Consider the following 27,977-nt stretch of genomic DNA (forward strand, 5'->3'; position numbering starts at 1 on the left):
TTGTGCAGCGCCTCGTGCGCCTCCATCTTCACCGCCAGGCCCAAGATCTCGTCCTCGTTCTCATTAGTTTTTTCCTTCAGCTCTCGGAGCTCTACCGCCTGGGCCTTCTGGGTCGCCTTCAGCCCCTCGATTGCCAACAGCATTGGCGCCAGCACCTCCTTTTTAAGCTCCTCCACGCAGCGCCTGAGAAACTCCTGCTGGTCCGGCCCCCATGCTGCTCGATCTCTGCCCTCCGCCATCTTGTTTTCTCCCTCTCGTTTCTGCCGCTGCTCCAAAGCTTCTTTTTTTGTCCCTCCACTTCTAGTCCCCTCCATACACGATGGAAGGGGGACCTTGCTTCACCTTCCCACAAGGGATTCGATCAGAAAAGTTCAGTTGGGGCTCCTCCGGAGAGCCCAAAAGTCCGTTCTAGCGGGAGCTGCCGAAATGTGCGGCTTAGCTCCGCATCGCCGCAACCGCAAGTGCTCCCTGCTCTTATAATCTATGCTATGACTGATAAGGCAAGTGTCCCATATTCCTTTTTTAAAACATATTTTTTTAATTAAGGGGCAATTTAGCATGGCCAATGCACCTACCCTGCACATCTTTGGGTTATGGGCGTGAGACCCACGCAGACTCGGGGAGAATGTGCAAACTATCCCATATGCCTCCTTAACTATCCCATTAACCGACTTCCGGTGACGGCGGGTGGGAGCGGCCGCACAATGGAGGGCTCCCGTTCGGGAACGGCATTTTCGGGGCTTTAAGCCCGGTCCCAGGGTCCATGGAGGCGGCAAAAGCAGGAAGAAACATTGAAGGCACAGTGAAGAAAAATGTTGAGGGTAAGCAAAAAATCGTCTGTAAAGAAAACAGCTGAAGGTCCGTCATGGAGTGGAAAGGTCACCGCGGGGTCACCAAGGAAAATGGAGGCTGGAGCACCAGGGAGGCCGCATTGCTTACGGCTGAAAAAATAACTAAGGTGATGGCTGCGGAATTCAAAAGGCAGTTTACAAGATACATGGAGACAATGAGGAAGGAGATGAGAGAGGTTTTGAGTGCGCTGGTGGAGGAGGTGATTTCCCCGGTGATGACGGCGGTGGCGAGCGCAGTGGCAGAGGTGCGAGAGCAAGGGGAGGCACTGAAGGAAGTGGAGGAGACGTTATTGCAGCACGGTGATCAACTTGCCTCGATGGGGAAGGTGATGCGGAAGGTGATGGACATTAACAAGAATCTGCGAGGAAAAATGGAAGACCTGGAAAACAGATCCAGGCGACAGAATTTGAGGATTGTGGGGCTGCCCGAAGGAGTTGAAGGACCGAGGCCGATTGAGTATTTTGCCGCGATGCTGGCGAAACTATTGGGGGAGGGGGAGGATCCCTCCCGATATGAACTGGACCGGGCTCATTGGTCGTGGAGGCCTGTACCAAAGGCGAGTGAGCTGCCAAGTGTAGCGACTCTGTGCTTCCGTAGGTACAGTGTGAAGGAGAAGGTCCTGAGCTGGGCCAAGCTGAAGTGGGTGGTGCAGTGGGCTGGAGCTGGTATATGTGTATACCAGGACTTTACGGTGGAGCTGGCGAGGAGGCGGGCTGCCTTTTAACTGGGTGAAGAGGGCACTGTACATTAGCAAGGTGCAGTGCAGCATTGTATATTCAGCAAAGCTGAGGGTAACTTACAAGCTCAGGGACTTTTATTTTGGAACGGCGGAAGCAGCGGAGGAGCTTGCGAAAGCAGAAGGACTGTGGCAGAACTGACAAATTGAGAAATGGCCATGTGCCGATGTGACCTCATGACATGACTGAGGGGCTGCGGCCATGGGAGCCTGGCAGAACAGGGTCCGAGTGGTCTAGCCGGGGTGGAAAGTTGGGGGGGAAGAAACCGAGGTTGGGTGGAGGGGTTTTACAAGAGGCAGTGGACGGGAGGAGTTGGAGACTGTGGGGGGGGGGGGGGGTGTACAACTCTTGGGTATCATGTACGGTACTCTTTCAGAGGTTGGATGGCGTTGAGTGTAGAGGGGGGGAGGGGGAGTGGACTCTATAGCTTAATGGTGACCATGGGCGGTCCCGGACTCCTTTTTTTTTTTCTCTTTTGTTTTTTGTTTCCACCGTGGGAGGGTTTGTTTTATGGGATGCATATATTGACAGGTGGGCCGTTGTTTGGGGTGGTGGGAGGATGGGATCGTTGGTATTGGTAAGGGGATTGATTTTGTATTTGTTACCGTTTACTGTTTGTTGGTGGGCTGTAAATTTTGAAGGAAAATGTGAAAATGGAGAATAAAAACATTTTTAAAAAAAACTATCCCATTAACCTGTTCTGCTGCCTTCAGGGTTCTGCGGACAAGCACTCCAAGTTTCTTCTGATCTTCCTAGTGTCTTTGCATTCATCGAGTACTCCCTTGTCTTGTTACTTCTTCCAAAGTGCATCACCTCACACTTCTCAGGGTTAAATTCCATCTTCCATTGATTTACCCACCTGACCATCCGATCATATACATACAATTTTATATATCTTTTATTTTAATTTAATTTTTAACTAAATCAGTGTTAAAATTCCAAACGAGAACCCAACTATTTTTAATTTGTAAAACTATGAGGTAATAAATGTTACTGCACTACAGGAGTGATAACACTGACCAGTAGGTATCTTTTATGGTAAAACAAACTTTAGTTTAATCACAGAATTAACCACATTAGCGACAAGATAGCTTTACAGTTAATAGTTACAACTGTTCTTAAGCAAAAAAAAGAAATCTTAACTTACTTCCTAAGCCTTCCTAAACTATATTCTAATTAAGCAACCCAATATAGAATTAAATACTACGCATGAATAAATTTAAAAAACAGGGTTTTACTTACTTTTCTTTGTGCAGAATCTTTGGAGAGAGGACCTTTCAGGACCAACTGAGGCACCACTGTTCAGATTAGAGTTCTAGGACCTACTGAATCTTCAGATCAACCTGGCTCCTTTCATTAACTAAATTATCTGTACCCAAAGCATAAGATATTCTTTTGTCTCTTCTCACAAGATGTCTCTTGACTTGTTTCATCAGGACCAAAGTCAATACCCCTCATAAATTATCTATACTCACGAGTCCTTCAAATCTAAATAATATTCTATCAGCTAGCTATCTGTAAATAAGTAAATTGTTCTTAAGATGTATTAACAGAACAGTTCACCTGCAAATCAATGATTATCTCACTTTTATGGCACCTTAATTACCACTCTAGCAGTCATACTGTCTGTGTGCATCTTAACCCAGGTTTTAATAACATTACTGCAAAAAATATAGACTATAATAATTCCTTACATTAGCACATCAGGGGCGGAATTCTCCCCCAACGGCGCGATGTCCGCAGACTGGCGCCCAAAACGGCGCCAATCAGACGGGTATCGCGCCACCCCAAAGGTGGCGCATCTTTGGGGGCCGAGCCGCGACATTGAGGGGCTAGGCCGACGCCGGAGGGATTTCCGCCCCGCCAGCTGGCGGAAATGGCGTTTGTTGCCCCGCCAGCTGGCGCGGAAATTACATCCCCGGGCGGCGCATGCGCGGGAGTGTCAGCGGCCGCTGACAGTTTCCCGCGCATGCGCAGTGGGGGTAGTCTCTTCCGCCTCCGCCATGGTGGAGGCCGTGGCGGAGGCGGAAGGGAAAGAGTGCCCCCACGGCACAGGCCCACCCGCGGATCGGTGGGCCCGATCGCGGGCCAGGCCACCGTGGGGGCACCCCCCGGGGTCAGATCGCCCCGCGCCCCCCCCCCCAGGACCCCGGAGCCCGCCCACGCCGCCTTGTCCCGCCGGTAAATACCTACCTTAATTTACGCCGGTGGGACAGGCAATTTCTCGGCGGGACTTCGGCCCATCCAGGCCGGAGAATTGAGCGGGGGGGGCAGCCAACCGGCGCAGCCCGATTCCCGCCCCCGCCCAATCCCCGCTGGGGGGTCGGAGAATGACGCCCCAGGTTACCATTACTCAATTGATTTTTCTTGGTTTTAATTTAAGATTGAATAGAATATTCCTGGTGTGCTTTTTCAAATTTATTTTCTCAATCCAATATATGGTAAACACTTTCACTTGCACCCATTACAATTCTACAGCCGTCTGAGTGATTTGGGTGCATATTTAATACCAGTGATCAATGTGAACGAGCAGGCAGCACGGTGGTGCAGTGGCTAGCACTGCTGCCTCACGGCGCCGAGGTCCCAGGTTCGATCCCGGCTCTGGGTCACTGTCCGTGTGGAGTTTGCACATTCTCCCTGTGTTTGTGTGGGTTTCACCCCCACAACCCAAAAGATGTGCAGGGTAGGTGGATTGGCCATACTAAATTGCCCCTTAATTGGAAAAAATGAATTGGGTATTCTAAATTTATAAAAAAGAAAAATAAATCAATGTGAACGAGTTACTGTGATCTCAGTGGTCCTTGATTGAGTGTAAAACAGGCATTAGCAAGTCAGCAGCTCGTTTTACATCTCTCCCAACTTTCATTCCTATTGATTTCTATGCGAATAAAAATTGCTAGAGATGTATCCGACTGGAATCTATAATATAATAATCTTTCTTGTCACAAGTAGGCTTACATTAATACTGCAATGAAATTACTGTGAAAAGCCCCTAGTCGCCACATTCTGGCACCTGCTCGGGTACACAGAGGGAGAATTCAGAATGTCCAAATTACCTAACAGCATGTCTTTTGGAACTTGTGGGAGGAAACCGGAGCACCCGGAGGAAACCCGCACAGACACAGGGAGAACGTGCAGATTCCGCACAGACAGTGACCCAAGCCAGGAATAGAACCTGGGACCCTGGAGCTGTGAAGCAATTGTGCTAACCACTGTACTACCGTGCCGCCCTCACTATCGCATCAAGATCTACCGCAGTGTTTTCATTTCCAATTAGTATTTACCTGTTTAGGGACAGCACAATGGCGCAGTGGTTAGCATTGCTGCCTAACGGCGCCGAGGTCCCAGGTTCGACCCCGGCTCTGGGTCACTTTCCGTGTGGAGTTTGCACATTCTCCCCGTGTTTGCGTGGGTTTCGCCCCCACAACCCAAAGATGTACAGGGTAGGTGGATTGGCCATTCTAAATTGCTCCTTAATTGGAAAAAAATGAATTTATAACAAAAAAAGTATTTACCTGCTTAAAATTCAAGGGTTTTGTTCCCCTATAACCAGATAGATTTTCTTGGGTTAAATTGTGCTGATATGTATGCAGGCTGACACTGATTATCCGTGCAGGTTTTCTCATTGATAGAATTGACAAATGTTGCATGCGTTGTGCAGCCATGGTACTTTCAGCCTCCTGGGAATTAACATTGTCTGCATAGCGCCACTTGAAGTGGTGCGACATGAACACATTTCCCCCCTAATTTGTTTAATCAACTCACCACCACGTGATGGACTGTACCTCGAGACATTCAAGAGGCAGCCAAATTTATTGTTTTATATACCTATGAAGAATGCAAGTCCAATATGTGCAGTAGGAACAGCACAGTTCAGTGATTGATTTTTTTAAAAACACTAAAAAATATGTTAAACCATAATGAAACCAGAAAGCTGATCCATTTGAAGAAATTGATGTGAATCAAAGATTAAATTTCATTAAGGATATGTGGAAAAAAATACCGCAATGTTCACTGACTTTATTGTGGCAACTTAATTAGAAGAAGCATTGAAACAAAACTTTAAAATAAGTGAGATAGAAAATAAGCATTTTTCCTAATTTGATCAATTCTAAGTGCTACAATCTGGAGCCTTGCCTTACTCGACATGCTCAACCTAATGAGAGTAGCCAAGGAGTAATGGTGTAACACTTGGCAAAAGAGTAACACTTGCCAAATCCCACTTGTAAAAATGGGTGTCAGAAACCTCCAAGTTATAGGCCGACCACATCATCTCCAAGACATTGTTATTGGAGTTCATTAGAGTTCTTAGGTAAGACTATGCACAGCTACTTCATAAATGACCATATCTCCATTGTAAAGCCAGAAGGGATGCTGTTATCTGATGATTGCATAGTTTTCTGCTCCATTTTGCAATTCATCTGATAATGAAGCTATCCATACCTGTACGCAGCAAGATCTGGGAAAATACACAGGCTGGGAATGCTAAATGATAAGCAACATTTGCCTTACAGAAGTGCTAGTTCATATCAATCAGCAAAAAGTGCGAGCCTAACCACCTTTCTTTGACATTTAGTGGCATTACCATTGCTGAGTTCCCCTGTTGAGGCAGCTACTGGAGAATGTCAGATGTTAGGGGCGGGACTTACCGACCAACCCACTGCGTGTTTTTCAGCGGCAGAGGCGGCCCACTAGCGGGATTTACTGCTCCCACTGTTGTCAACGGGATTTCCCGTTGACTGCATCCCTAGTCACGGAGAAAGTGCCGGCGTGGGACCGGAATTTCCCACTATGCGAACAGCCTGTAAATCCCACCCGATATCTTGCAGTGAGTAGCTCAATTCCTGACTCCCCGAAACCTTTCCACCATCCACAAGGCAGAAGTAAAGAGTATGCAGGAATACTCCCCACATGGCTGGATGAGTGCAGCTGCAACTGAAGCAGTTTGCATGATTGCCACTTTACCCTAAACACCCACCCCTTCCATCACCGGCAGTCTGATCATCGTGTGTACTACCTGCTGGATGCTTTGTTTTTCAACAAAATGGCTATAATGCATCAAGCAGAACATGCAATAATAAATATTTCTTGCAAATAATACCGTAGTTAAATCTGCTTTGGTTTACAACCAAGCTTTCCAAGCTCCTGCCAACATTTTGGCTGAGAACCTCTAATATTCATCAGGAACAAAAGGTTTCAGTTCCTGCCCCGTATGTGGAAAATGATGTACATTGAAGTCAAATGATAAGCATCACTATGGTTGTTTTAAAATTCTGTGACATACATGAAATGACTGCGTGGGATGTCTTAAGACAACAGAAATAGTCAGAGGTTTGAAGGCATCAGAAGAAGGCTCAAACAGCATCTAATTTAATGACTGAAAAAAATGCTAAAATGTATATTGATTTGATTATTGATTGCTGATGTAATTCTTTTTCCTGACTAAATGTGATACTTTGTACTCTCTCCTGTGCTTGCTCTTTTGTTCACTCTCTCCCTCTCACCCTCTATCAATACCACACCTCCCTTTTCCTTTCATAAGTGAAAGACAGGACCCTGACAAATAATGTATAAACCAGTCAAAATGGCATCTCTCCTTTGTTCAGTATCATAGTACATAAAACACTACATTTCAGTCATGCATATGGAGAAAATGTATCTTTCCAGTTCAACTATTTTGCATCTAAAATCTAACCTGCTTATTTGAGGCATAATGGAACATATTCCTGACAAAATCCTGACTGGGGGAGGGATTAGCAAACTCCTTATAATAAAAAAACCTCTTTTAATACATTTTAGGTGTAACTATTAGTGTGTAATTAAATTGCCATTAAAAATATTCGCCAGTAGATGGCAGGCAGTACCAAATATCCCTGGTTAATCATTTGTTGGCGGTAACTTCAGAGCACTTTATGTTGACTCTGTTTTTAACATGAATGAGCAGTTTCCCATTGAGCCACTGTGAAATTGGCACAAGAGGATCATATTACATGGCACTAAAATATATATATATATGGAACATGACTTACCAACCTCTATTGCTTTTGATATTTTTCAGAGAGCTCATGGTATAGTCATTAAAAAGCGCTAAAATGCAAGTGGTGAAATAGTGGGAAGCCAGAGTTTGTTTTAACCTTTAGATTTGCTTCTTTTTGGCAGCATTTCCACCAGCTGCTTTTATTCATCGGCCAATATCAGCTTGGCCGCATGGTAGCACTCTTGTTATGAATTCAAGTCTTCCTCCAGGATTTCAGTTAATAATCTTTGGTGCAGAACTGAGAAAGTGCTTCATTGTTGGGACAAACTTTTTGTTAAAATGGTAAATTGCCGCTCAGTGTGCTTGTTTAGTTGGAGATAAAAGATCCATCCTGCGCAGTAGGTCTGGAGAGAGAAACCGGGTTAACAGGAGTTAGCAGGGGTTAGAGGGGGCAGCACGGTAGCATTGTGGATGGCACAATTGCTTCACAGCTCCAGGGTCCCAGGTTCGATTCCGGCTTGGGTCACTGTCTGTGCGGAGTCTGCACATCCTCCCCGTGTGTGCATGGGTTTCCTCCGGGTGCTCCGGTTTCCTCCCACAGCCCAAAGATGTGCAGGTTAGGTGGATTGGCCATGATAAATTGCCCTTAGTGTTCAAAATTGCCCTTAGTGTTGGGTGGGGTTACTGGGTTATGGGGATAGGGTGGAGGTGTTGACCTTGGGTAGGGTGCTCTTTCCAAGAGCCGGTGCAGACTCGATGGGCCGAATGGCCTCCTTCTGCACTGTAAATTCTATGATCTATGAGCATGGATTTCGCCTACCGAGTGGAGAGCTGTTAAGAGACCGGGATTGTCTCCTTTGGGAAAGGCCTGTGTAACTACGAGACAATCAGGCAGTTGAGAGGCCACCAGCAGTCCTCAATCTCCTCAGGATCTGGACCCCAGGGCTGGCAGGTCCCGTGACTTCCTTTCTCAGCAACGTCACTGGGCAAGGGGAGGGCCATGATTGCAAATCGCCCCAGGCCAGGGGTACATTTTGGTCAAGAGGTTTTGGGGCCGTGGGGGAAGGAAGTCTAGGAGGGTGAGCAGCAAGGGCAGGAAGGTGGCTCTCATTGGCCCTCCTCCTTTTTAATGAGAGAGCAAGCACCCCGCACAGAATTATTTGTTATGCTGTGATAACAGCCCCCCCCCCCCCCCCCCCCCCCCCCCCGCACTTAGTTAACACTAGCAGCAGAATGAGGTTTTATAGATGGTCATTCATTGTCTGTTTAAGGCCTTCAATTGGCAGCAGGGTGGAAAGCTGACCACGGGCCTACCTGCCCCGGACTTCATTTTGGTGGTGGCGGGCAGGCTGTGGGATGCTCACCCGCCACCAACCCAACCAATGAAAATGTCCTACCCACCACCAAACATGTCACTAGAGAGGGTAGAAGATTCCACCTGGTGCTTCAGGTCAATCATCTTATCATTGGAGCAGGGAAAAGTTAGTAATATAATTGTTTTTGAGTAAGAAAAAGGGACTAAAGCAAGGTGTGTGATTGTATGGAAGATAGTAAGAAGTCTTACAACACCAGGTCAAAGTCCAACAGGTGATTCACCTGAGGAAGGAACAGTGCTCCGAAAGCTGATGATTCGAAACAAACCTGTTGGACTTTAACCTGGTGTTGTAAGACTTTGTACTGTGCCCATCCCAGTCAAACGGCGGCATCTCCACATCATGGCTAGTATGGAAGATGGGAGAGATTGAATGGCAGAAGAGTCAGTCTTCCAGGGTTAAAGGGAATGATGATGGGGCAAGAAAATTAACAAAAGATATGCACAGAGCAATGTGGGGGGGGGGTTGCGTGGGGTTGGCTTTGGCATTGGTGTTGTGGAGTGCGTGTGGAGATTACAGTCTGAAATTCCTGAGCTCAGTGTTGTGTCCAGAAGGCTGTAATGTGCCTAATTTCAGATTTGCAGCATCTGTGGTCCTTTTTGATCTGTACTCCCGATGGCCTGGCCAACATACATTCCTGAGCCAACACCACGAAATGCGGATGCATTGGTCATGTCTCTGCCTTTTGCAGGACCTTGTTGTATGCAAATTAGCTGCCATGACTGCCCACAAATCACCAGTGACTACAATTTGAAAATAAATCTTTGTGAAAGTTGCCCTGATGTTGTGAAAGGCTCTATGCAGTACAATTTATTATAAATACAAAGACACCAAGACAACCTCTTACTACCAGTGTATTGCCCATTTATTTGTTGTTTTTCCAGTTTGTACAGTTCTTGAAGACCAATTCTGTCCAATGTGTAATGAATAAGCAACTCTGTGAATATGACATTAGCACTCATCATACTGACTGCCTCCACGGCTGCTTCCACATGTGCTAGCCTCTCAACAGTAGCTGAATCGGTCCAGGTTCGCCGCCAGTTTGCTGTTGTGGAAGTCCACGAATCCTGCCTTGATGTCAAAACTTAGGGCATGATCTTCCAGCCACGCTGCGCCGGAAAACATCTCGCTGCGGCGCAGGGTGGCCATTAAAAGCTGGGAGACCTCACTTCTGGGATCTACCCGGCTCGCGACACCTTGTGAGATTCAACGCAATCTCATGAGATGTTGCAAGGAGAATCCTGCCCGCAATGGGCGGGATCACTTTTTGGCAAATCTACAGATTAGAGCGAGGCAGTAAGCCTTACTCTAATATGCAGATTCCCGGAGACCTCGGGCGAGCGACGTTTGGTGCTGGTCCCCATAAACAAGGACCAGACAGAACGGCACTTGTGGGGTCTCCAAGGGGATCGGAGGCCCCCAGCTACATGCCCTTTGGGCAGTGCAATGCCATGGCACTGCTGGTGCCACCTGCACTGCCATGGTGCCAGGTTGGCACTGCCAGGGTGCCAGGCTGGCATTTGATGTGCACGATTGGGCCGGGTTGCCCACCGTGGGTGTTAGAGGGTGCTGAGGGTGGCCGGCGCACCCTCCCATATTGCATTCGGGCTCGGGGGAGGTTGGGGATTTTATTTGTGGGACTCGGAGATTGCGATGCCATTTAAAAATGGTGTCCCGACCTCGTGCTGCAACGGCAGTTCCGGCAACGGAGCTCCCCATTATAAAAAATGGGGCTATGTGCGGCCTCACCTGCGTGTTCCCCGTTCAGGCCCATCATTCAGTACAAGTAGTGTTGAATAGCCACGTGTTTCTCAGCATTGTTCCCTTTTGGGACGATCACGGGCGGGATTCTCCGAAATGGAGGCAGAGTGTCCGCGCCGTTGCGTTTCACGATGGCGCGAAGCGGGCACTCCTGATTCTGGCCCCCACGCATGCATGGGGGACTTCCTCAACGCGCCGGCCCTGACGCAACATGGCGAGGGTGTTCAGGGGCCGGTCGCATAACAAAATAGAGCCGGGGCTGGAGAGGCTGGCCCGCCGATCGGTGGGCCCCGATCGCGGGCCAGACCCCATCGGAGGCCCCCCCCGGTGAAGGAGCCCCCCCCTCAGTCCGCCCCCCTGACCCTGCACGCAGACTTCCCGCCGGCTGCAAGCAGGTGTGGACGGTGCCGGCGGGACTCTGCAGTTTCCACGTGGCCGCTCGGCCCATCAAGGCCAGAGAATCGGCGGCCCTGCCGTGGACAGAGGCCCGCGACAGGTGCCGCGCCAAATGCGCCGGCGCAAATGGCGCCGATTCTCCGCTCCTCGGAAAATCTCGGGGTGGTGTGTTGCGCCAATTCTCCGGTCCGGCGCGGGCTTGGAGAATCCCGCCCCACGCCCTTAGTCTCAGGAACAGAGAATCCCGCCCAATGTCTTTGGAAGTGTCTGATATGGTGGAGCCACACTTCTGGCCCAGAATGATTAAGTGCGCACCATTAGCCATATTGCTCCTTAAGGGCACATTTTACACTTGTAAAAGTATATTGAAACATTAGGTTATAAATTATGGATAATATAATTTGTTTTGTAAGTCATTATATCACAATAAAATGAGCTTGAATGGGATATGATCATATATGATTGAAATATGAATTTGAAAGGAACTGATCACGTGATGTGCTCCCACCAGTTTACTATGGAAAAATTGGTAGGCCGCAGAAATTGATTTCCAATACAATAGTCTTTAAGGATAAAAAAAAGAGAAAGCAATAATTGGAATGTGTCGAATCATAAACGTTTTGAAATTCCATTCACGTAAACCATATCTATAATCCTTCAGATTTCTTTACCTTGTGAATGATTAATCAATACTGAACTTTCACAGTAATGAATGCTTAAGTTTACTCACTAATGAAAGTGTGAATTGAAAAAAAATGTTGTAAAAAGGAAGTATAAGTAATGCAACAGGACAAACTAAGGAAACTACTTTCATAGTGGCATAAATTAGCAATGGGAGGAAATTAAAAGCATGTGAGAATTACTCTTCATGATATTTGAATCTTTTAGCCATTAATAATATCATCCAGCCTAAATGAGGGCATCGTGTGAATTCAGAATTATAAATTGGCTAAGAAGATAATAATGTACTGTTCTATATTCTATAATAATAATAATTGCTTATTGTCACAAGTATGCTTCAATGAAGTTACTGTGAAAAGCCCCTAGTCGCCACATTCCAGCGCCTGTTCGGGGAGGCTAGTACGGGAATTAAACCCACGCTGCTGGCCTTATTCTGCATTACAAGCCAGCTATTTAGCCCACTGTGCTAAACCAGCCCCTATTGTACTATTCACATGTAAAAGTCAGCCATCTCCTGAATATTGAGTGTTGAATTGGCATCGGACTGCGTTAAGTCTAGACTTCGAAGCAAAAACACAGATTTGGAGTGGACAAATTAGCAAAATTCTTGTTTTTGTCTTAAACTCAGCAATATAACCTTGGCTACCGTAGATATTGACTGTGCAATTCTGTTTGTTTTGGATATAGTTCCAGATGTTATGGTAATGAAATGTATATCTCAACGTCTAAGTAAACTGGACTGTTCCACTCGAGGCTGGGTACTGCATGGATTCCCTCAAGATGCAGGACAGGCTGAAATGCTAAAAGATGCAGGATTCAGCCCAAACAGGTAAGCGTTTATAAGATTTTAAACCTTTGCATGAGTAATATTTTAACCAGCACATTGTAACCTGGGTTAAATAAATTTAACTTTTATATAATGGCCTGATCTGTGAAATCCCACCAAACAAATTGACTTGCACCACTAATTCCCTGTCAAAACTCCCTCCATGTTAGTGCATGGTTTGACGAGTAATATTGAGTATCAACAGGCTGTTCAACCGCAGAGGGAAATGAAGCTAAATCTGAAGCTGTCCTGACCAAGCATCAATAACTATAGGGTTACAGTGGATGATAATACGAAACAGAAACCAGAGCCATTTTACCCTCCCCAATTCTTGACCAAGGTTATCCCGTATCTGCAGCATTGGCTGAGATCAGATAACTCAGCATAGTCCAATGAGTGAACCTATTTTTTATTGTTATTCCATGGAATGTTGGCATCGCTAGCTAGACCAGCATTTATTTCCCAATCTTAATTTCCTTTGAGAAGGTGGTGGTGGTGACCTGTCCTCTAGAACCGCTACAGTCCCTGTGGTGTAGGTACACCCACAGTGCTGTTTAGAAGTGAGTTCCAGGATTCTAACCAGCGACAGTGAAGGAACGGCGATATTGTTCCAACTTAGTCTGTGTGACTCAGCTGCTCATTGAATAAACTTAACATGTAAAATATATTATTTTTTCTAAAAATAATATAGTTTGGGGAGCCTTTGTACAGATTGCAGGGTGGGAGTCACAGGGGCTTGGAGGGTGGTCGGCAGCAAGGGTAGAGGGTGGCTCTCAGTGGGCCCCTCTTCCCCCTTCCAGGAGCTCGATCAGTCAGTCGGACACTGAGTGCCTTTGAAGGAGCCTGCAAGGTCCTGCATGGGTTTGCTTGTTGTGCTCCCTGAATGGTGAGTCCATCCATCACCTGCTGCTGGATGAAGCCTTTCAGTGGACATTAGGTGCTCCCTCATGTGCCTCAATTAGCAGCGGGATGGGAAGGCCATCCAAGGGCCTTCCCAGCACAGACCTAATCAGAGTAGAGGCAGGAAGGCGTTCCTACCCACCACCCCACTACCTGATCAAATGTATCCCTCGCCACCAAACATATTAAATTCTGCCCTAATCAGTAAGAAAGGGAGTCTCCTGAAATGTAACCTTGCACAGACTGAATTTCTTTTCTGTACTACATGATGCCATAGCTATCATAAATGCATGTAATTGCATCAAAACAAGGCTAATATGACCAAATTAAAACATTGCTGACTAGTAAAACTAGAAAATCTGTGACTATCATTTTACTGATAACTTGATCTAAATTTGCGCTCTGTCCAGGGAAATTCAGCAGTAGACTTTTGACTGCTTGAACGCAGGTAAGTGAATTCATCAGTGTGTTGTGTTTGCACAGACTGGAGTATTCTCCAGTGCTGATTCCCAAATGGATTACTGAGAACACACAGCAGATTAATAGAAGGTTCAATGGGAAAATGGAGTTGAAATCTCCAGCACAATCTTGGGGCCAGCAAGGTTAATAACCATATTATCAGCTACTCAGTCTTTAGCCATTTCAAGTGGTAGATGTCACTCTGCATGCTACAGCCCTATCTTACTCCTCATTAATTGTACTAATACAGCTGTACCTGTCCTCTATCCTTGCCATTTACAAAAAGTTTGTTGGGCATGCGGTGGAATATTCATCACTCTTTAGTTCTGTGTGCAGAGAAAGCATTTTCATAAGGTGTGATTTTAGAGGATTATAGCGCTGCATCCACGGTAAAATAGAAAACCGAATAAGCCAGGAACTTGGTTGTGAAATTGTGTCCATTAGAGGCAGGGGATTCTGGAATTTGAAATCAGCATCTCATGTAAATTCACAACCTTTTCCATGTGTTTTCCACTTATATTCATGGTACAAATATTGCTGACTGTGTCCAAAACAAGACTTCAATAAATGTGCAATTCAACCTGGGTCTGTTTATTGGCTTCCTCTATGGAGTTGAAGCTCCAATGAGCTTTTTGATTTTAGCACATTTGTGTCACTGGCATTCTTTATTTTAATGAAATTACTTTAAGAGAAAAATGGGATTTAAGCAAAATGTATAAGAGATAAATGGGAGGTCAATGTTCACTCTAAATGTTCTGTAAGAAGAAACAGTGGGGTATCAGCTTGGGTGTCAGCTAGGTACAGTTGATAACACCATTGCTGAATCAGACGGTTTTTGTCAATTATATAATTTAATCTGTACAGTATTGAGGAAGTGCCGTATTGTCATAGGTTGCAATCATGTAGCACTAACCAAGAAAGGCAGAACATTCAACCTGTGCCTTGGCCAATATTCTTCCTTCAACCTTCTAAAAACAGATATTTTAATCATTTATTCGTTCACTCATTTTCTGTTTGTGGGACCATATGCACAAATTGGCTGCTGCACTTGTGAATGCAAAAGCTATGACCGCAATTCAGAAGTAGTCCATTTTTTGAAAGGTGTTTTGGGCATCCTGTGGATGGGAAAATGAAAAATCTTTCTTTACCATTACAAACAGACCAGCACCTGCATTTAATAGCACACTCTGAGACACTAGTGGGAAGATCTGCGTGGAGTCCGAGGAGATAGGAGAGGCACTAAATTAATCTTTTTCGTCAGTATTCACACAGGAAAAAGACAATGTTGTCGAGGAGAATACTGAGATACAGGCTACCAGACTAGACGGGATTGAGGTTCATAAGGAGGAGGTGTTAGCAATTCTGGAAAGTGTGAAAATAGATAAATCCCCTGGGCCAGATGGGATTTATCCTAGGATTCTCTGGGAAGCTAGGGAGGAGATTGCAGAGCCTTTGGCTTTGATCTTTATGTCATCATTGTCTGCAGGAAAGGTGCCAGAAGACTGGAGGATAGCAAATGTTGTCCCCTTGTTCAAGAAGGGGAGTAGAGACAACACCGGTAACTATAGACCAGTGAGCCTTACTTCGGTTGTGGGCAAAGTCTTGGAAAGGATTATAAGAGATAGGATTTATAATCATCTAGAAAGGAATAATTTGATTAGGGATAGGCAACACAGTTTTGTGAAGGGTAGGTCGTGCCTCACAAACCTTATTGAGTTCTTTGAGAAGGTGACCAAACAGATGGACGAGGGTAAAGCAGTTGATGTGGTGTATATGGGTTTCAGTAAAGCGTTTGATAAGGTTCCCCATGGTAGGCTATTGCAGAAAATACGGAGGCATGGGATTGAGGGTGATTTAGCGGTTTGGATCAGAAATTGGCTTGCTGTAAGAAGACAGAGGGTGGTGGTTGATGGGAAATGTTCAGCCTGGAGTCCAGTTACTAGTGGTGTACCACAAGGATCTGTTTTTATAAATGACCTGGAGGAGGGTATAGAAGGATGGGTGAGTAAATTTGCGGATGACACTAAAGTCGGTGGAGTTGTGGACAGTGCGGAAGGATATTGCAGGTTACAGAGGGACATAGATAAGCTGCAGAGCTGGGATGGGAGGTGGCAAATGGAGTTTAATGCAGAAAAGTGTTTGGTGATTCATTTTGGAAGGAATAACAGGAATACAGAGTACTGGCCTAATGGTAAGATTCTTGGCAGTGTGGATGAGCAGAGAGATCTCGGTGTCCATGTACATAGATCCCTGAAAATTGTCACCCAGGTTGATAGGGTTGTTAAGAAGGCGTGCGGTGTGTTAGCTTTTATTGGTAGAGGGATTGAGTTTTGGAGCCATGAGGTCATGTTGCAGCTGTACAAAAATCTGGTGCGGCCGCATTTGGAGTATTGTGTGCAGTTCTGGCCGCAGCATTATAGGAAGGATGCGGAAGCATTGGAAAGGGTGTAGAGGAGATTTACCAGGATGTTGCCTGGTATGGAGGGAAGATCTTATGAGGAAAGGCTGGAGGGTTCTATAGACAAGCTACTGCTGCAAATTCCACAATGCCCCTTAGTTACAGCTAAAAATAAGTTTCCAGTCATAAAGCAGAATTAATTACGATCATCCTGGAGTCTGTGGTCTTGGAATTATTTATTCATTAAAATTGCAAAGATAGAATTCATTTAAATAAGTAATCACTTCAAAGTCATTGACTAGATTTAGAACTTTTGTTATATTACTCCGGTATTGAAAATTAACTTGTCACATATAGCTGATTTTCAGCAGCAGTAGCTGGGATTAATTTACGATTTGAACCTATGGCCCTACTATTTCCAGGAAGGGTGCAGGTGACGCTGAAAATAGCTGAAAACCTTGGCAAGATCGTGAAAGTGGAGGACCAGCCAATCTTAAAAGCAACACCTCATGCATGCTTAGGTCCATCTCCTGCCCAACCAAATAGACAACCTGGATGGCGAGCGAGAGGGTTGGAGGCACAAGACGTGCTTTTGGGAAGCCTGGGGGAGGAAGGGGGGGAGAAAGCCGCAATTGGCCGTGGGCGGGGGGGGGGGGGGGGGGGGGGGGGGCTGCATGTAATAGCAGTTAATTTCAAAATTCTCCTTCTCAAAAGTATCCACTGTAACCAATTACAGTTTAAAGAATGTGAAATTCAAAATACTTAAGATCATGAATGTTGGGCTGCACGGTGGCACAGTGGTTAGCATTGCTGCCTCACAACGCTGAGGACCCAGATTCAATCCCTGACCTCTCGGTCACTGTCCGTGAGGAATTTGCACATTCTCCCCGTGTCTGCGTGGGTCTCACCCCCCCAATCCAAAAGATGTGCCTGGTAAGACCGCAATAAATTGCCCCTTAATTGGAAAAAAAAGAATTGGGTACTTGATGCGCAATCAATTACTCTCAAGACAAGTTGAGGCATAACTAATAGGCTTTAATCTGCTAGAACTCTTCCCCAGCAGCTTCGATACAGAAAGTGAAGGCTGCTGGGACGGCATTGGTTCTTATACTCCGCCTCTCAGGCAGAGCTATGTACATCAGCCAATGGTGGCCTCCTGGGTCTAACCAATGGTCATCTACCTCTCAGGTATCGCAATACCTGGTATTATCACATTCACCCCCTGTTAAAAAAGAACCCGGCGGGGTGATGGCCAGCATTAATAGTCGCCTTTCGCATGGTATGACCAGGTATGGAGGTACCGTGATGTTGAGGGTAATAACAAAGTGTTCATAGTGCAGCAATCAGTCGATCGGGTGGCCTGGTCGTCCTTCTGGAGCGTCTGGGCTTCGGCGGTGATTCTGATGGGGGTCCCGGCGGTTGCGACTACGGGAACGTGATGTCGTCCTCCCAGGCAGCTTCGTCACCCCTAGGTGGCGCTGTTGGGGCAAAAGGTGGACAGGGGGCTAAGGCGCCTGTAGGGGGCGTCGGTGTGAGCTCGGGCCTAGGCAGGAGCGGCGGGAGTACTGACCCTCCAGTTAGGTGCTGTGGGGAGGGTGGGGGTGGGGGCAATGGTGCGGGTGCGCGTGGGGTTCCGGCGGGCGCCAAGTCCAGAAGGGAGACCGTGTCTTGGCGGCCGTCAGGAAACTGGGTGTTGCCGTGTAGCAGGTGGACCCTCTCGACCAACGGGTCCGACTTGTGCGCCCTCACATGTTTCCGAAGCAGGATGGGTCCGGGTGTCGCTAGCCAGGTTGGGAGCGAGGTCCCGGAGGAGGACTTCCTGGGGAAAACAAGGAGACGTTCGTGAGGTGTCTGATTCGTGCTTGTACAGAGCAGTGACCGGATGGAGTGGAGAGCCACCGGGAGGACTTCCGGCCAGCGGGAGACTGGGAGATTTCTGGACCGTAGGGCCAGCAGGACAGTCTTCCAGACCGTTCCGTTCTCCCTCTCTACCTGCCCATTTCCCCGGGGGTTGTAACTTGTCATCCTGCTTGAGGTGATGCCCTTGCTGAGCAGGAATTGACGCAGTTCGTCACTCATAAAGGAGGACCTCCTATCACTGTGAATGTATGCGGGGAAACAAAACAGTGTAAAGATACCCTGGAGGGCCTTGATGACAGTGGTTGTGGTCATGTCTGGGCAGGGGATGGCGAATGGGAACCGGGAGTACTCGTCAGTCACGTTAAGGAAGTACGTGTTGCGGTCGGTGGAGGGGAGGGGGCCTTTGAAATCCATGCTGAGGCGTTCAAAGGGACGGGAAGCCTTTATTAGGTGCGCCCTCTCTGGGCGGTAGAATTGCGGTTTGCACTCCGCGCAGGTTTGGCAGTCCCTGGTGACGGTCCTGACCTCCTCGATGGAGTAGGGCAGGTTGCGGGTCTTGATAAAATGAAAGAAACGAGTGACCCCCGAGTGGCAGAGGTCCTCGTGGAGGGATCGGAGGCGGTCCACTTGTGCGGTGGCACAAGTGCCGCGGGACAGGGCATCAGGAGGCTCGTTCAGCTTCCCCGGACGGTACAAGATCTCGTAATTGTAGGTGGAGAGTTCTATCCTCCACCGCAAGATCTTGTCGTTCTTAATCTTGCCCTGCTGTGCATTATCGAACATGAAGGCAACCGACCATTGGTCCATGAGGAGAGTGAATCTCCTGCCGGCCAGATAATGCCTCCAGTGTCACACAGCTTCTACTATGGCCTGGGCCTCCTTTTCGACCGAGGAGTGGCAAATTTTGGAAGCATGGAGAGTAGGGGGGAAGAAAGCCACAGGCCGGCCCGTTTGGTTGAGGGTGGCCGCCAGAGCTACGTCGGACGCATCGCTCTCGACCTGGAAGGGGAGGAACTCGTCAATGGCGCGCATCGTGGCTTTTGCAATGTCTGCTTTGATGCGGCTGAAGGCCTGGCGGGCCTCCGTCGACAGGGGGAAGGTTGAGGACTAGATCAGGGGTCGTGCTTTGTCTGCGTAATTGGGGACCCACTGTGCATAATAGCTGAAGAACCCGAGGCAGCGCTTTAGGGCCTTGGGGCAGTGAGGGAGGGGGAACTCCATGAGGGGGCGCATGCGCTCAGGGTCGGGGCCTATGACTCCACTTCGCACTACATAGCCTAGAATGGCTAGACGGTCGGTGCTAAACACGCATTTATCCTTATTGTATGTCAGATTAAGGATTTTCGCGGTCTGGAGAAATTTGCGGAGGTTGGTGTCGTGGTTCTGCTGGCCATGTTCACAGATGGTGACGTTATCCAGATACGGGAACGTTGCACATAAGCCGTACCGGTCAACCATTCGGTCCATCTCTCGTTGGAAGACCGAGACCCCGTTCGTGACACCGAAGGGAACCCTTAAAAAGTGATAGAGCCGCCCATCTGCTTCGAAGGCAGTGTACTTGCGGTCACCATTACGGAGGGGTAGCTGGTGGTAGGCAGACTTGAGATCCACCGTGGAGAAAACCTTGTATTGCGCGATCCTGTTCACCAGGTTGGCTATACGGGGGAGAGGGTACGCATCCAGCTGCGTAAACCTGTTGATGGTCTGACTGTAGTCAATGACCATCCTATGTTTCTCCCCGGTCTTTACCACCACTGCTTGAGCTCTCCAGGGACTGTTGCTCGCTTCGATGACCCCTTCCCCCAGCAGCCTTTGGACCTCAGACCTGATAAAGGTCCGGTCCTGGGCACTGTACCGTCTGCTCCTGGTGGCGACGGGTTTGCAATCCGGGGTGAGGTTCGCAAACAGGGAAGGCGGGTCGACCTTAAGGGTCACGAGGCCGCAGACAGTAAGGGGGGGTATAGGGCCGCCAAATTTAAAAGTCAGGCTTTGCAGATGACACTGGAAATCCAGCCCAAGGAGGATGGCTGCGCAGAGGTGCGGCAGGACGTACAGGTGGAAATTGTGGAATTCCCTGCCTTGGACAGTGAGGTTCGTGTGACCCGGAGGCCAGGGAGATCCTTTGATTTACGGGATGGGTGACAAGAGAACAGCACCTTATCGTGTCAGGGTGAACAAAGGTTTCTGTGCTCCCAGAGTCGATCAGGCACGACGTCTCGTGGCCGTTGATGGAGATCGTTGTTGTTGCTTTCGCAAGCGTCCGGGGCCGACTCTGGTCCAGAGTCACCGAGGCCAGCTGCAGTAATGAAGATTTCTGGTCGGGCAGCATGTAGTCGGCTGTGCTGGGGGCCTGGGGCCCCATCCAAGATGGCGCCACCCATGGGTCGCACATGGTGTCCGGGGATGAAGAAGATGGCGGCGGCGAGGAACAAAATGGCGGCGCCCACTCATCCAGCGTGGTGTCCGGGGGGCAAAATGGCCACACCCGTGGGTCGCACGTGGCCTTAGGATAGGGGGGTGGCAGTGAGCGCTGGGCGGTCGGGGCCTGAAACGGGGGTTGCCGATAGTCGCTGGAGACCGCGGCGATGGTGCAGGCCTGGCACTCCCCCATATAGTGGCCCTTCTTGCCGCACCCTTTGCAGGTGGCGGTGCGGGCCGGGCAGCGGGGCAGGGATGATTCGCCAGCCCGCAGAAGAAACAGCGGTGTCCGGCGGCGTTAGCGGAACGTCCCGCCACGCAGGCTTGCGGGGTCAGGGGAAAGGTCTGAGGGGCTGCCGCTACGGGGTGCCACGCAGCCCAGGGGGCCGCCGCACGATTGGGAGCAAAGGACAGCGCGTTTTTATATGCAACGTCCATGGACCCCGCCAGGGCCTGTGCCTCTGCAAGTCCCAGAGTGTCCATTTCTAGGAGCCTTCGGCGGATATTGGGGGAGGTCATACCTGCCACGAAAGCATCCCTGATCAAAAGTTCCGTGTGCTCGTTCCCCGAAACTGGCGGGCAGCCACAGTTTCGGCCCAGCACCAGCAGCGCCCGGTAGAAGTCTTCCATTGTTTCCTTGGGGCTTTGCCTCCTAGTCGCCAGCAGGTGACGAGCATAGACCTGGTTCACAGGGCAGATATAATGTCCTCCTAGCAGCTCGATCGCGGCAGCATAATTCGCCGCCTCCTCGATAAGAGGGTAGATCCCAGGGCTGACCCGTGAGCGTAGGAGATGCATCTTTTGTCCTTCCGTGGGGGTGTCGGTGGCCGTGTCGAGGTAGCCCTTAAAGCACGCCAGCCAATGCTTGAAAATAGCAGCAGAGTTGTCCGCGTGGGGGCTGAGCTGAAGGCACTCCGGTTTGATACGGAGATCCATCCTTTCAACTGAAGTTGTAACAGATTAAATTGATGCGCAATCAATTACTCTCAAGACAAGATGAGGCATAATTAATAGGCTTTAATCTGCTAGAATTCTTCCCCAGCAGCTTCAATACAGAAAGTGAAGGCTGATGGGATGGCATTGGTTCTTATACTCTGCCTCTCAGGGCGGAGCTATGTACATCAGCCAATTGTAGCCTCCTGGGTCTAACCAATGGTCATCCACCTCTCAGGTACCGCAATACCTGGTATTACCACAGTACTCTAAATTTGTAAAACAAAAATCATGAATGTTAAAAAGAATTTATCTGCCCCTCAAGAGCATTTACCTTCACTCCATGAATTCATGACTCTCACATTGTGTGGTCAGACCATTGCAACAGCCAAAATTATGTATGTTGACTTTGGGTTTCCCCACTCCCCAGCCCTTCCCCCTACTAGCAAAAATTAGATTTGCCAGAATAGGGGGGGGGGGGGGGGGGAAGAGATTTTTAAAGGTCCAGATTCTGCAAAATCCGGCCCTGGGTGTTCAAACACACAGCTCTATCTATGTTTCACAAGAGATTGTTTGAGACGTTGTTTTCAGGTTAAGTATATACAATTAATAAGCTGGAAAGGATTGCAGTGCCTGAAGAAAAATATCAGTATGCAAAAGACTTTGTAAATCAGAATTATAAAATTGCAGATAACTTAGTATCAAAATGAAGGGTGGAATTCTCTCAAAAAATGACGTTGGACATAATCCAATTGCCACACTGCACAAGATATGTAGCTCGCCGCGCTGCAGCGTGGCCGATAAAATCCGGGAGACACTGCTCTCGGGATCTACCTGGCTCCAACGCCTCGCAAGATCCATCTTGATTTTGCAAGACATTGCGATGTAAATCCTGCCCTTTGTGGGTGGGATCACTTTTTGGAAAATCTGCATATTAAAGCAAAACAGCTAGTACCTGAGGTGCCTGAGGCATTGGAATCTATTCCCTTCATCGTGGAGACGTTGAGCGAGCGCAGTTTGGTACTAGATCCGTGGGGGTCTCCCAGGGGATTGGAGGCCCCCAGCTATATGCCCTTTGGACAGGGTGGTGCCCTGACACGGTTGGTGCCATCTATGCACCTTGGCAGTGCCAGCCTGGCACCCTGGCAGTGCTACCTGTGAGCCCAGGTGGCACTGCCAGATGCCAGGTTGGCACTGCCAAGTCGCCAAGCTGCATTTTTTGTGTGCGTGTGATCGGGGGGGGGGGGTTGCCATGCATGGGTGTTGGGGGGGCCAGGGCATTCGGGCTGGGAGGAAGGGTCAGGGGTCTCTTTGGGGGCTTCGGAGATCGGGAAGCAAGTCTGGCTGGCTGTTTCCCATCTGCCTTTTGGGTGAGATCTAGACCTGTATTCTCCACACTTAGGAAGGAATTTACATACTATTAACACCAGTGGGTTATTCTGGTTCCACCAATGGAGCACGGGTTTCCCGGCGACGAGAGGTGCAGTCAATGGGAAATCCTGTTGACAACGGACTAGAAAATCCCGCTGATGGGCTGCCTCCATGCTGAAAAACATGCAGTGGTTCGCTCGTTAAATCCCGTCCTTCGTCATTTTTACAGGGCTGGGGAGTTTCTCACTGGTTTAGCCTATTTTCAGCACTGGGGAACTAAACTTGCTGGCCAGACCGGTCCCTCAGAGATCAGAGCACCATTTTGAAAGGGTGCCCTGATCTCTAAGTGACCTTGAGGGTCCCCCTCATCCCCCACCATGGACAATATGACCCCTCACTGAGCAGCAGCCACCCCCTGCCGCCCCGAAAGTGAACACACCCGCTATGGCATCACTGGGAACTCCCCCTTCATATCTCCCCTTCACCCCCCCACACCCTTCATACTGCCCTTCCCCCCCCCCCCCCCCCCCCCCCCCACACACCTTTTATAGGCATGTCCCCACCCCTCAGGCCCTGATCCTTAGCAGTTCCAACCTGGCACCGCCAGCCTAGCACCTGGGCAGTGGCTCTGACACAGTGGCAGAGCAATCTGGAGACCCTGGCTAAATTCAAACTTGTCCATGATGTGACCTGCAAGTAATTACAATAGGTCCTCACTTAAAGTTGTGGTTATGTTCCTGAAAATCATGTCATCAAGTGAAATTACTTTACATTTTCCGATAAAACCAATGTAAATCTGTGGTTCCATTTCTCCAAACCAGGAAAAAAATGTTATAGCACCCGTTCAAGTTGATATATTTTACATTGCTAAATTCTTATAACCATGAAATAACTTCTAAAATATAATATTTAAAAATATAAAAGTTTCTTGGGTAGCTTACCACTCATTTACCACCTACTTACCATCTCTCCCGCAGGCTGACCTTTTACCTCTTGCCGTTTCCCTGACTGACCATCATTGCTGCTCGCTTCCTTGTCCGACCATCCCACTTGCTGCTGCCCTTCTCATCGGTCCCAATTGCTGCTTCTCTCATTCCCATTCTTCACTTCCCTACCCGACAATCCACATTCTTCACTTCCTACCCTACCATCCCGTCATCTCCCTACACACCTTCCCAATCTTCACTTACTTACTTCAACAAACTCCGCTCTTCACTTCCCTACCCAACTATCCCTATTGCCTCTCTACCCTATCATCCCCACTTGCAGTGCCCAACCATTCCCATTCTTCACTTCCCTACCCACAAATTCCACTCTTCACTTCCCTACCCAACTATACCAATTGTCTCTCTACCCTACCATCCTCACTTGCAGTGTCCAACCAGTCCCATTCTTCACTTCCCTACCCACAAATCCCACTCTTCTCTTCCTTACCCTACCATCCCGTTATCTCCCTACCCATCATCCCTATCTTCACTTCCTTAACCAACAAACCACGTTCTTCACTTCCCTACTCAACTATCCCTATTGCCTCTCTACCCTACCATCCCCATTTGCACTGACTCTCTCCGCTCACTGCTTCCTTTACCAAAACCGTGCTGTGAGCGAGAGTTCAGACAAGGGTTGGCGAGCGGGAGGAACAGTGAGTAGGAGAGACGGGGAGTGAAGCAAAGAATGGTGATGGTTAGGCAGGGAAGTGGCGATGGAAAAGTTGGGCAGTGAATCAAAGAGGGGGGATAGCCGCGCAGGGAAATGAAGAATGGGGATGGCCAAACAGGGAAGCAAAAAGTGAGAGTTTCCAGGAGTAGGAGAAGCAGCTCAAACATGGCACAATTGAGTCAACACACTTGTTTGATCCCAGTGTGAATCAGTAGTGAAAGGAAAGGAAACTGAAAGTCCCAACACTTAAGTGCCTATGTCCACGACACTGAAGCAAAGTGATGCTGAATGAGGCAACTTAATTTGGGGACTCGTATCGAATCGTTCTCAGACTGTTCAGCAGCAGTTTAATACTACAATAATGAGGGGTTCACAGGCTATCAGAGTGCAGAGGCTTTTTCCTGTCTTCACCCTCACATATTATGCCCTCCCTTCCCCACTTATTACTGTTCCTCCAATCGGAATTTCCATTGAGACTGTAAAGTAGGAAACTTCAAGGCCACCATTACGATTTTGTACGTTGCATTCCCCAAATTCCATCCCACAATATACAGTGTGGGTAACCCTGGCCTAAAACACAAGCCAGGGAGAGGAAGTCCCAAAGAACTGAATATGGCCTTTTAAACAGCCCTCCTCAGCACTCGCCCAGTGACTGCTTACGGGTTTAGCAGGCCCAACTCTATCGCACGCCTGTCCCCCTGGAGTTAATATTGTGTGTTGCAAGGCACTTTAAATTGGGATGGGTCTGCTAAATTGGGAAATTTTCTGACTTGAACTGCCCGTCGCGGGTGTCAATTTTAAGTCAGTGACCTTGGCAATTTTCAGACATGCTGGGCGGGATTCTCTGATCCTGAGGCTAAGTGTTGACGCCGTTGCGTTTCACGACGGCGTCAACATGCTCCCAGGAGCAGCAATTCTGACCCCTACAGGGGGCCAGGATGGCACTGTAGCGACCCACGCCGCTCTAGCTGCCGATGCCAGCGTCAAATGGGCACCGCAGGTCTGCGCATACGCACTGCTACCTGCGCCGCTGCGACCATGCGCAGTGCGACCGGCGCCAATGCGTGCATGCGCAGTGGCTCCCTTCTCCGCGCCGGCCCCGACGCAACATGGCGTAGGACTACAGGGGCCAGCACGGAGCAAAAGAGGCCCCCAGCCCGAGAGGCCGGCCCGACGATTGGTGGGCCCTGATCGCGGGCCAGGCCACAGTGGAGGTCCCCCCCGGGGTCGGATCCCCCTTCCCCCCCACCAGGGCGCCCCCGGATGCATGCACGCTGAGGTCCCGCCAGGTAAGATCAGGTATGAACGGCGCCGCGGGACTCGGATTTTTTGTCCATCCGCTTGGCCCATTCTGGGTGGAGAATCGGCGGGGGGGGGCCGCGTAGAGCGTTCCTTGACTGGCACTGTACCGGCGCCAATGGCACCGATTCTCTGCTCTCCGGAGAATCGGCGTAACGGCATTGGGACGGCGCCGCGCGATTCGCGCACGGCCCGGCGATTCTCTGGCCCGGCATGGGCTGAGAGAATCCCGCCCGCTGACTAAACGCTAAACATATTATGGAAGCGGATCACAGTGTCAGCTGATCATACTGGCACTGGTGGTGGCTGCAGAAAGTCAGAGGAGACTATGCTACACCCTACTCTAGTGAAATAAGCATGAAATTGAGCAGGTATATAGAGCTGTGAAGGGAGAAAAAGGAATTCAAATCTGTATGTGTGGTTGCAATGAATATAAATAACACCAGAGGTGAGAAACGTAATGCAATACTTTTTATGTACTGACTATCCAACTGATGAAATGTCCTTACACTTTGTCGCTTATAATTATAAAGGGACTGGTTAGGGATGGAGATGATTTATGCAATATGTTTATATTTGGATTTGCATTGTTTACTGTTGTTACTGTTTTTATTATAAAATTACAAATACTGTAATAAAATGTTGTTTTTAAAAGAAATTATAATCAAAATTCCTGCACAAGGCATTGAATTCTGTCATTTTCGAGATAATTGCAAGATCTCAGCCAAGAATGCATATGAGGCTTGGTTTAGAGCCCAGAATTCTATTACTCTTTTGAATCACCTGAGCCCTAAGGAAGGAAAACATTACTTGATTAACAGCTCTGGCAATCTGATCTCTGCAATCAGTTGCACAATGTTTATTTACACAAGGCTGAGAGGTTTTAAGTGCTTGCAATTTCTGCTCTTGATACTTTAAAGGGTCTGGATGATTGACACTTCTATTGCCCTGTAGTAAAATGAATTATTTTGAACACAGTGCACAGTAATGAATGACTGACTTGTTTTTTATAAAACCTTTTTTATACACCCTATTGTCACTGCAAGGTTCATTTGTTTTATACAGTGTATAGTGAGTGACAGAGTGGCATAACTTGGCATTGTGGGCATGAGCTGTGGGAGATGGGTAGAGGTGCATAGCTTGGCAAAGGGAGCATGAGGGTCAATGGGGGATGGGTGGAAGGGCATAGCTTGGGCATGGGGGCATGAGGAACCATTGGTGGGGCATGGGGAATGTATGTGGTGGGGGGTGAGGGCCAGAGGGTCTTAATTGTTTCATGTAACTGTGACAAAGTCACAGAACACCAAAGTGGGCCTTTTAATAATAACCCTTTATTGTTACAAGTATGAAGTTACTGTGAAAAGCCCGTAGTCGCCACATTTCCAGCACCTGTTTGGGTAAGCTGGTACGGGAATTGAACCCGCGCTATTGGCCTTGTTCTGCATCACAAACCAGCTGTCTAGCCCACTGAGCTAAACCAGCCCTTATAACCTGCCTCAGCACCCCAGACCTCTTTCCTATGCTGCCTGGCCTGACTGCAGCCCACACTGCCCACTGAGCCAGTCCTAAAGCAGGCAGGTGAAACCGGGAATTTGTCCGACTCCCGCTATCTGTCTTAGTGATGAAAATCTAGGCCTACACCTCTGTTTTATATTTTTTAAAGTTGATTTCTGCAGGAGAGCTTGAAGTTATCATCAGTGACAGCAATTTGCTTTTCTGTTATGTGAATGTCACTGTTAATTATTGCAGCAATCTTGAAGAAACGGTATTTTGCAGCAAAGATTAAATAATTAACTTAGAGGAGATCTTGTTGTAACAGAGATTGCTTTAAATGGATGTGGTTGTTGGTATGAGGAGACTTACCCTTTTTTGACTCAAACCAAATGGAGATTGCATGATTGTTAGCATGAAGCACTAGTTTATTTTCTGAGTGGGCAATCTTGTCGTACATCATTAAAACATTTCTGGCCTTTTATTTCTCCACTTGCTTCCACAAAATTTGTTATGCATGTCTTAAATACAATTCAAAATGTTCTTAAATTCTAAATCCTACTAGATATTGGGCATGATTTAATGG

General features: G+C 48.2%; 1 protein-coding gene across 3 annotated transcripts in view; it reads left to right on the forward strand.

The window, feature by feature from the left end:
• Positions 1-27,977, forward strand: part of ak8 (adenylate kinase 8) — a 257,899-nt gene that overhangs the window by 170,422 nt on the left and 59,500 nt on the right. For all 3 annotated transcript variants that reach the window (XM_072488580.1, XM_072488581.1, XM_072488579.1), the window contains one exon: positions 12,465-12,606. In XM_072488580.1, the coding sequence (XP_072344681.1) occupies positions 12,465-12,606 (142 nt within the window). The remainder of the gene's footprint in view (positions 1-12,464; positions 12,607-27,977) is intronic.

This window comes from Scyliorhinus torazame, chromosome 22 (genome assembly GCF_047496885.1).
Source record: "Scyliorhinus torazame isolate Kashiwa2021f chromosome 22, sScyTor2.1, whole genome shotgun sequence".
NCBI lineage: Eukaryota > Metazoa > Chordata > Chondrichthyes > Carcharhiniformes > Scyliorhinidae > Scyliorhinus > Scyliorhinus torazame.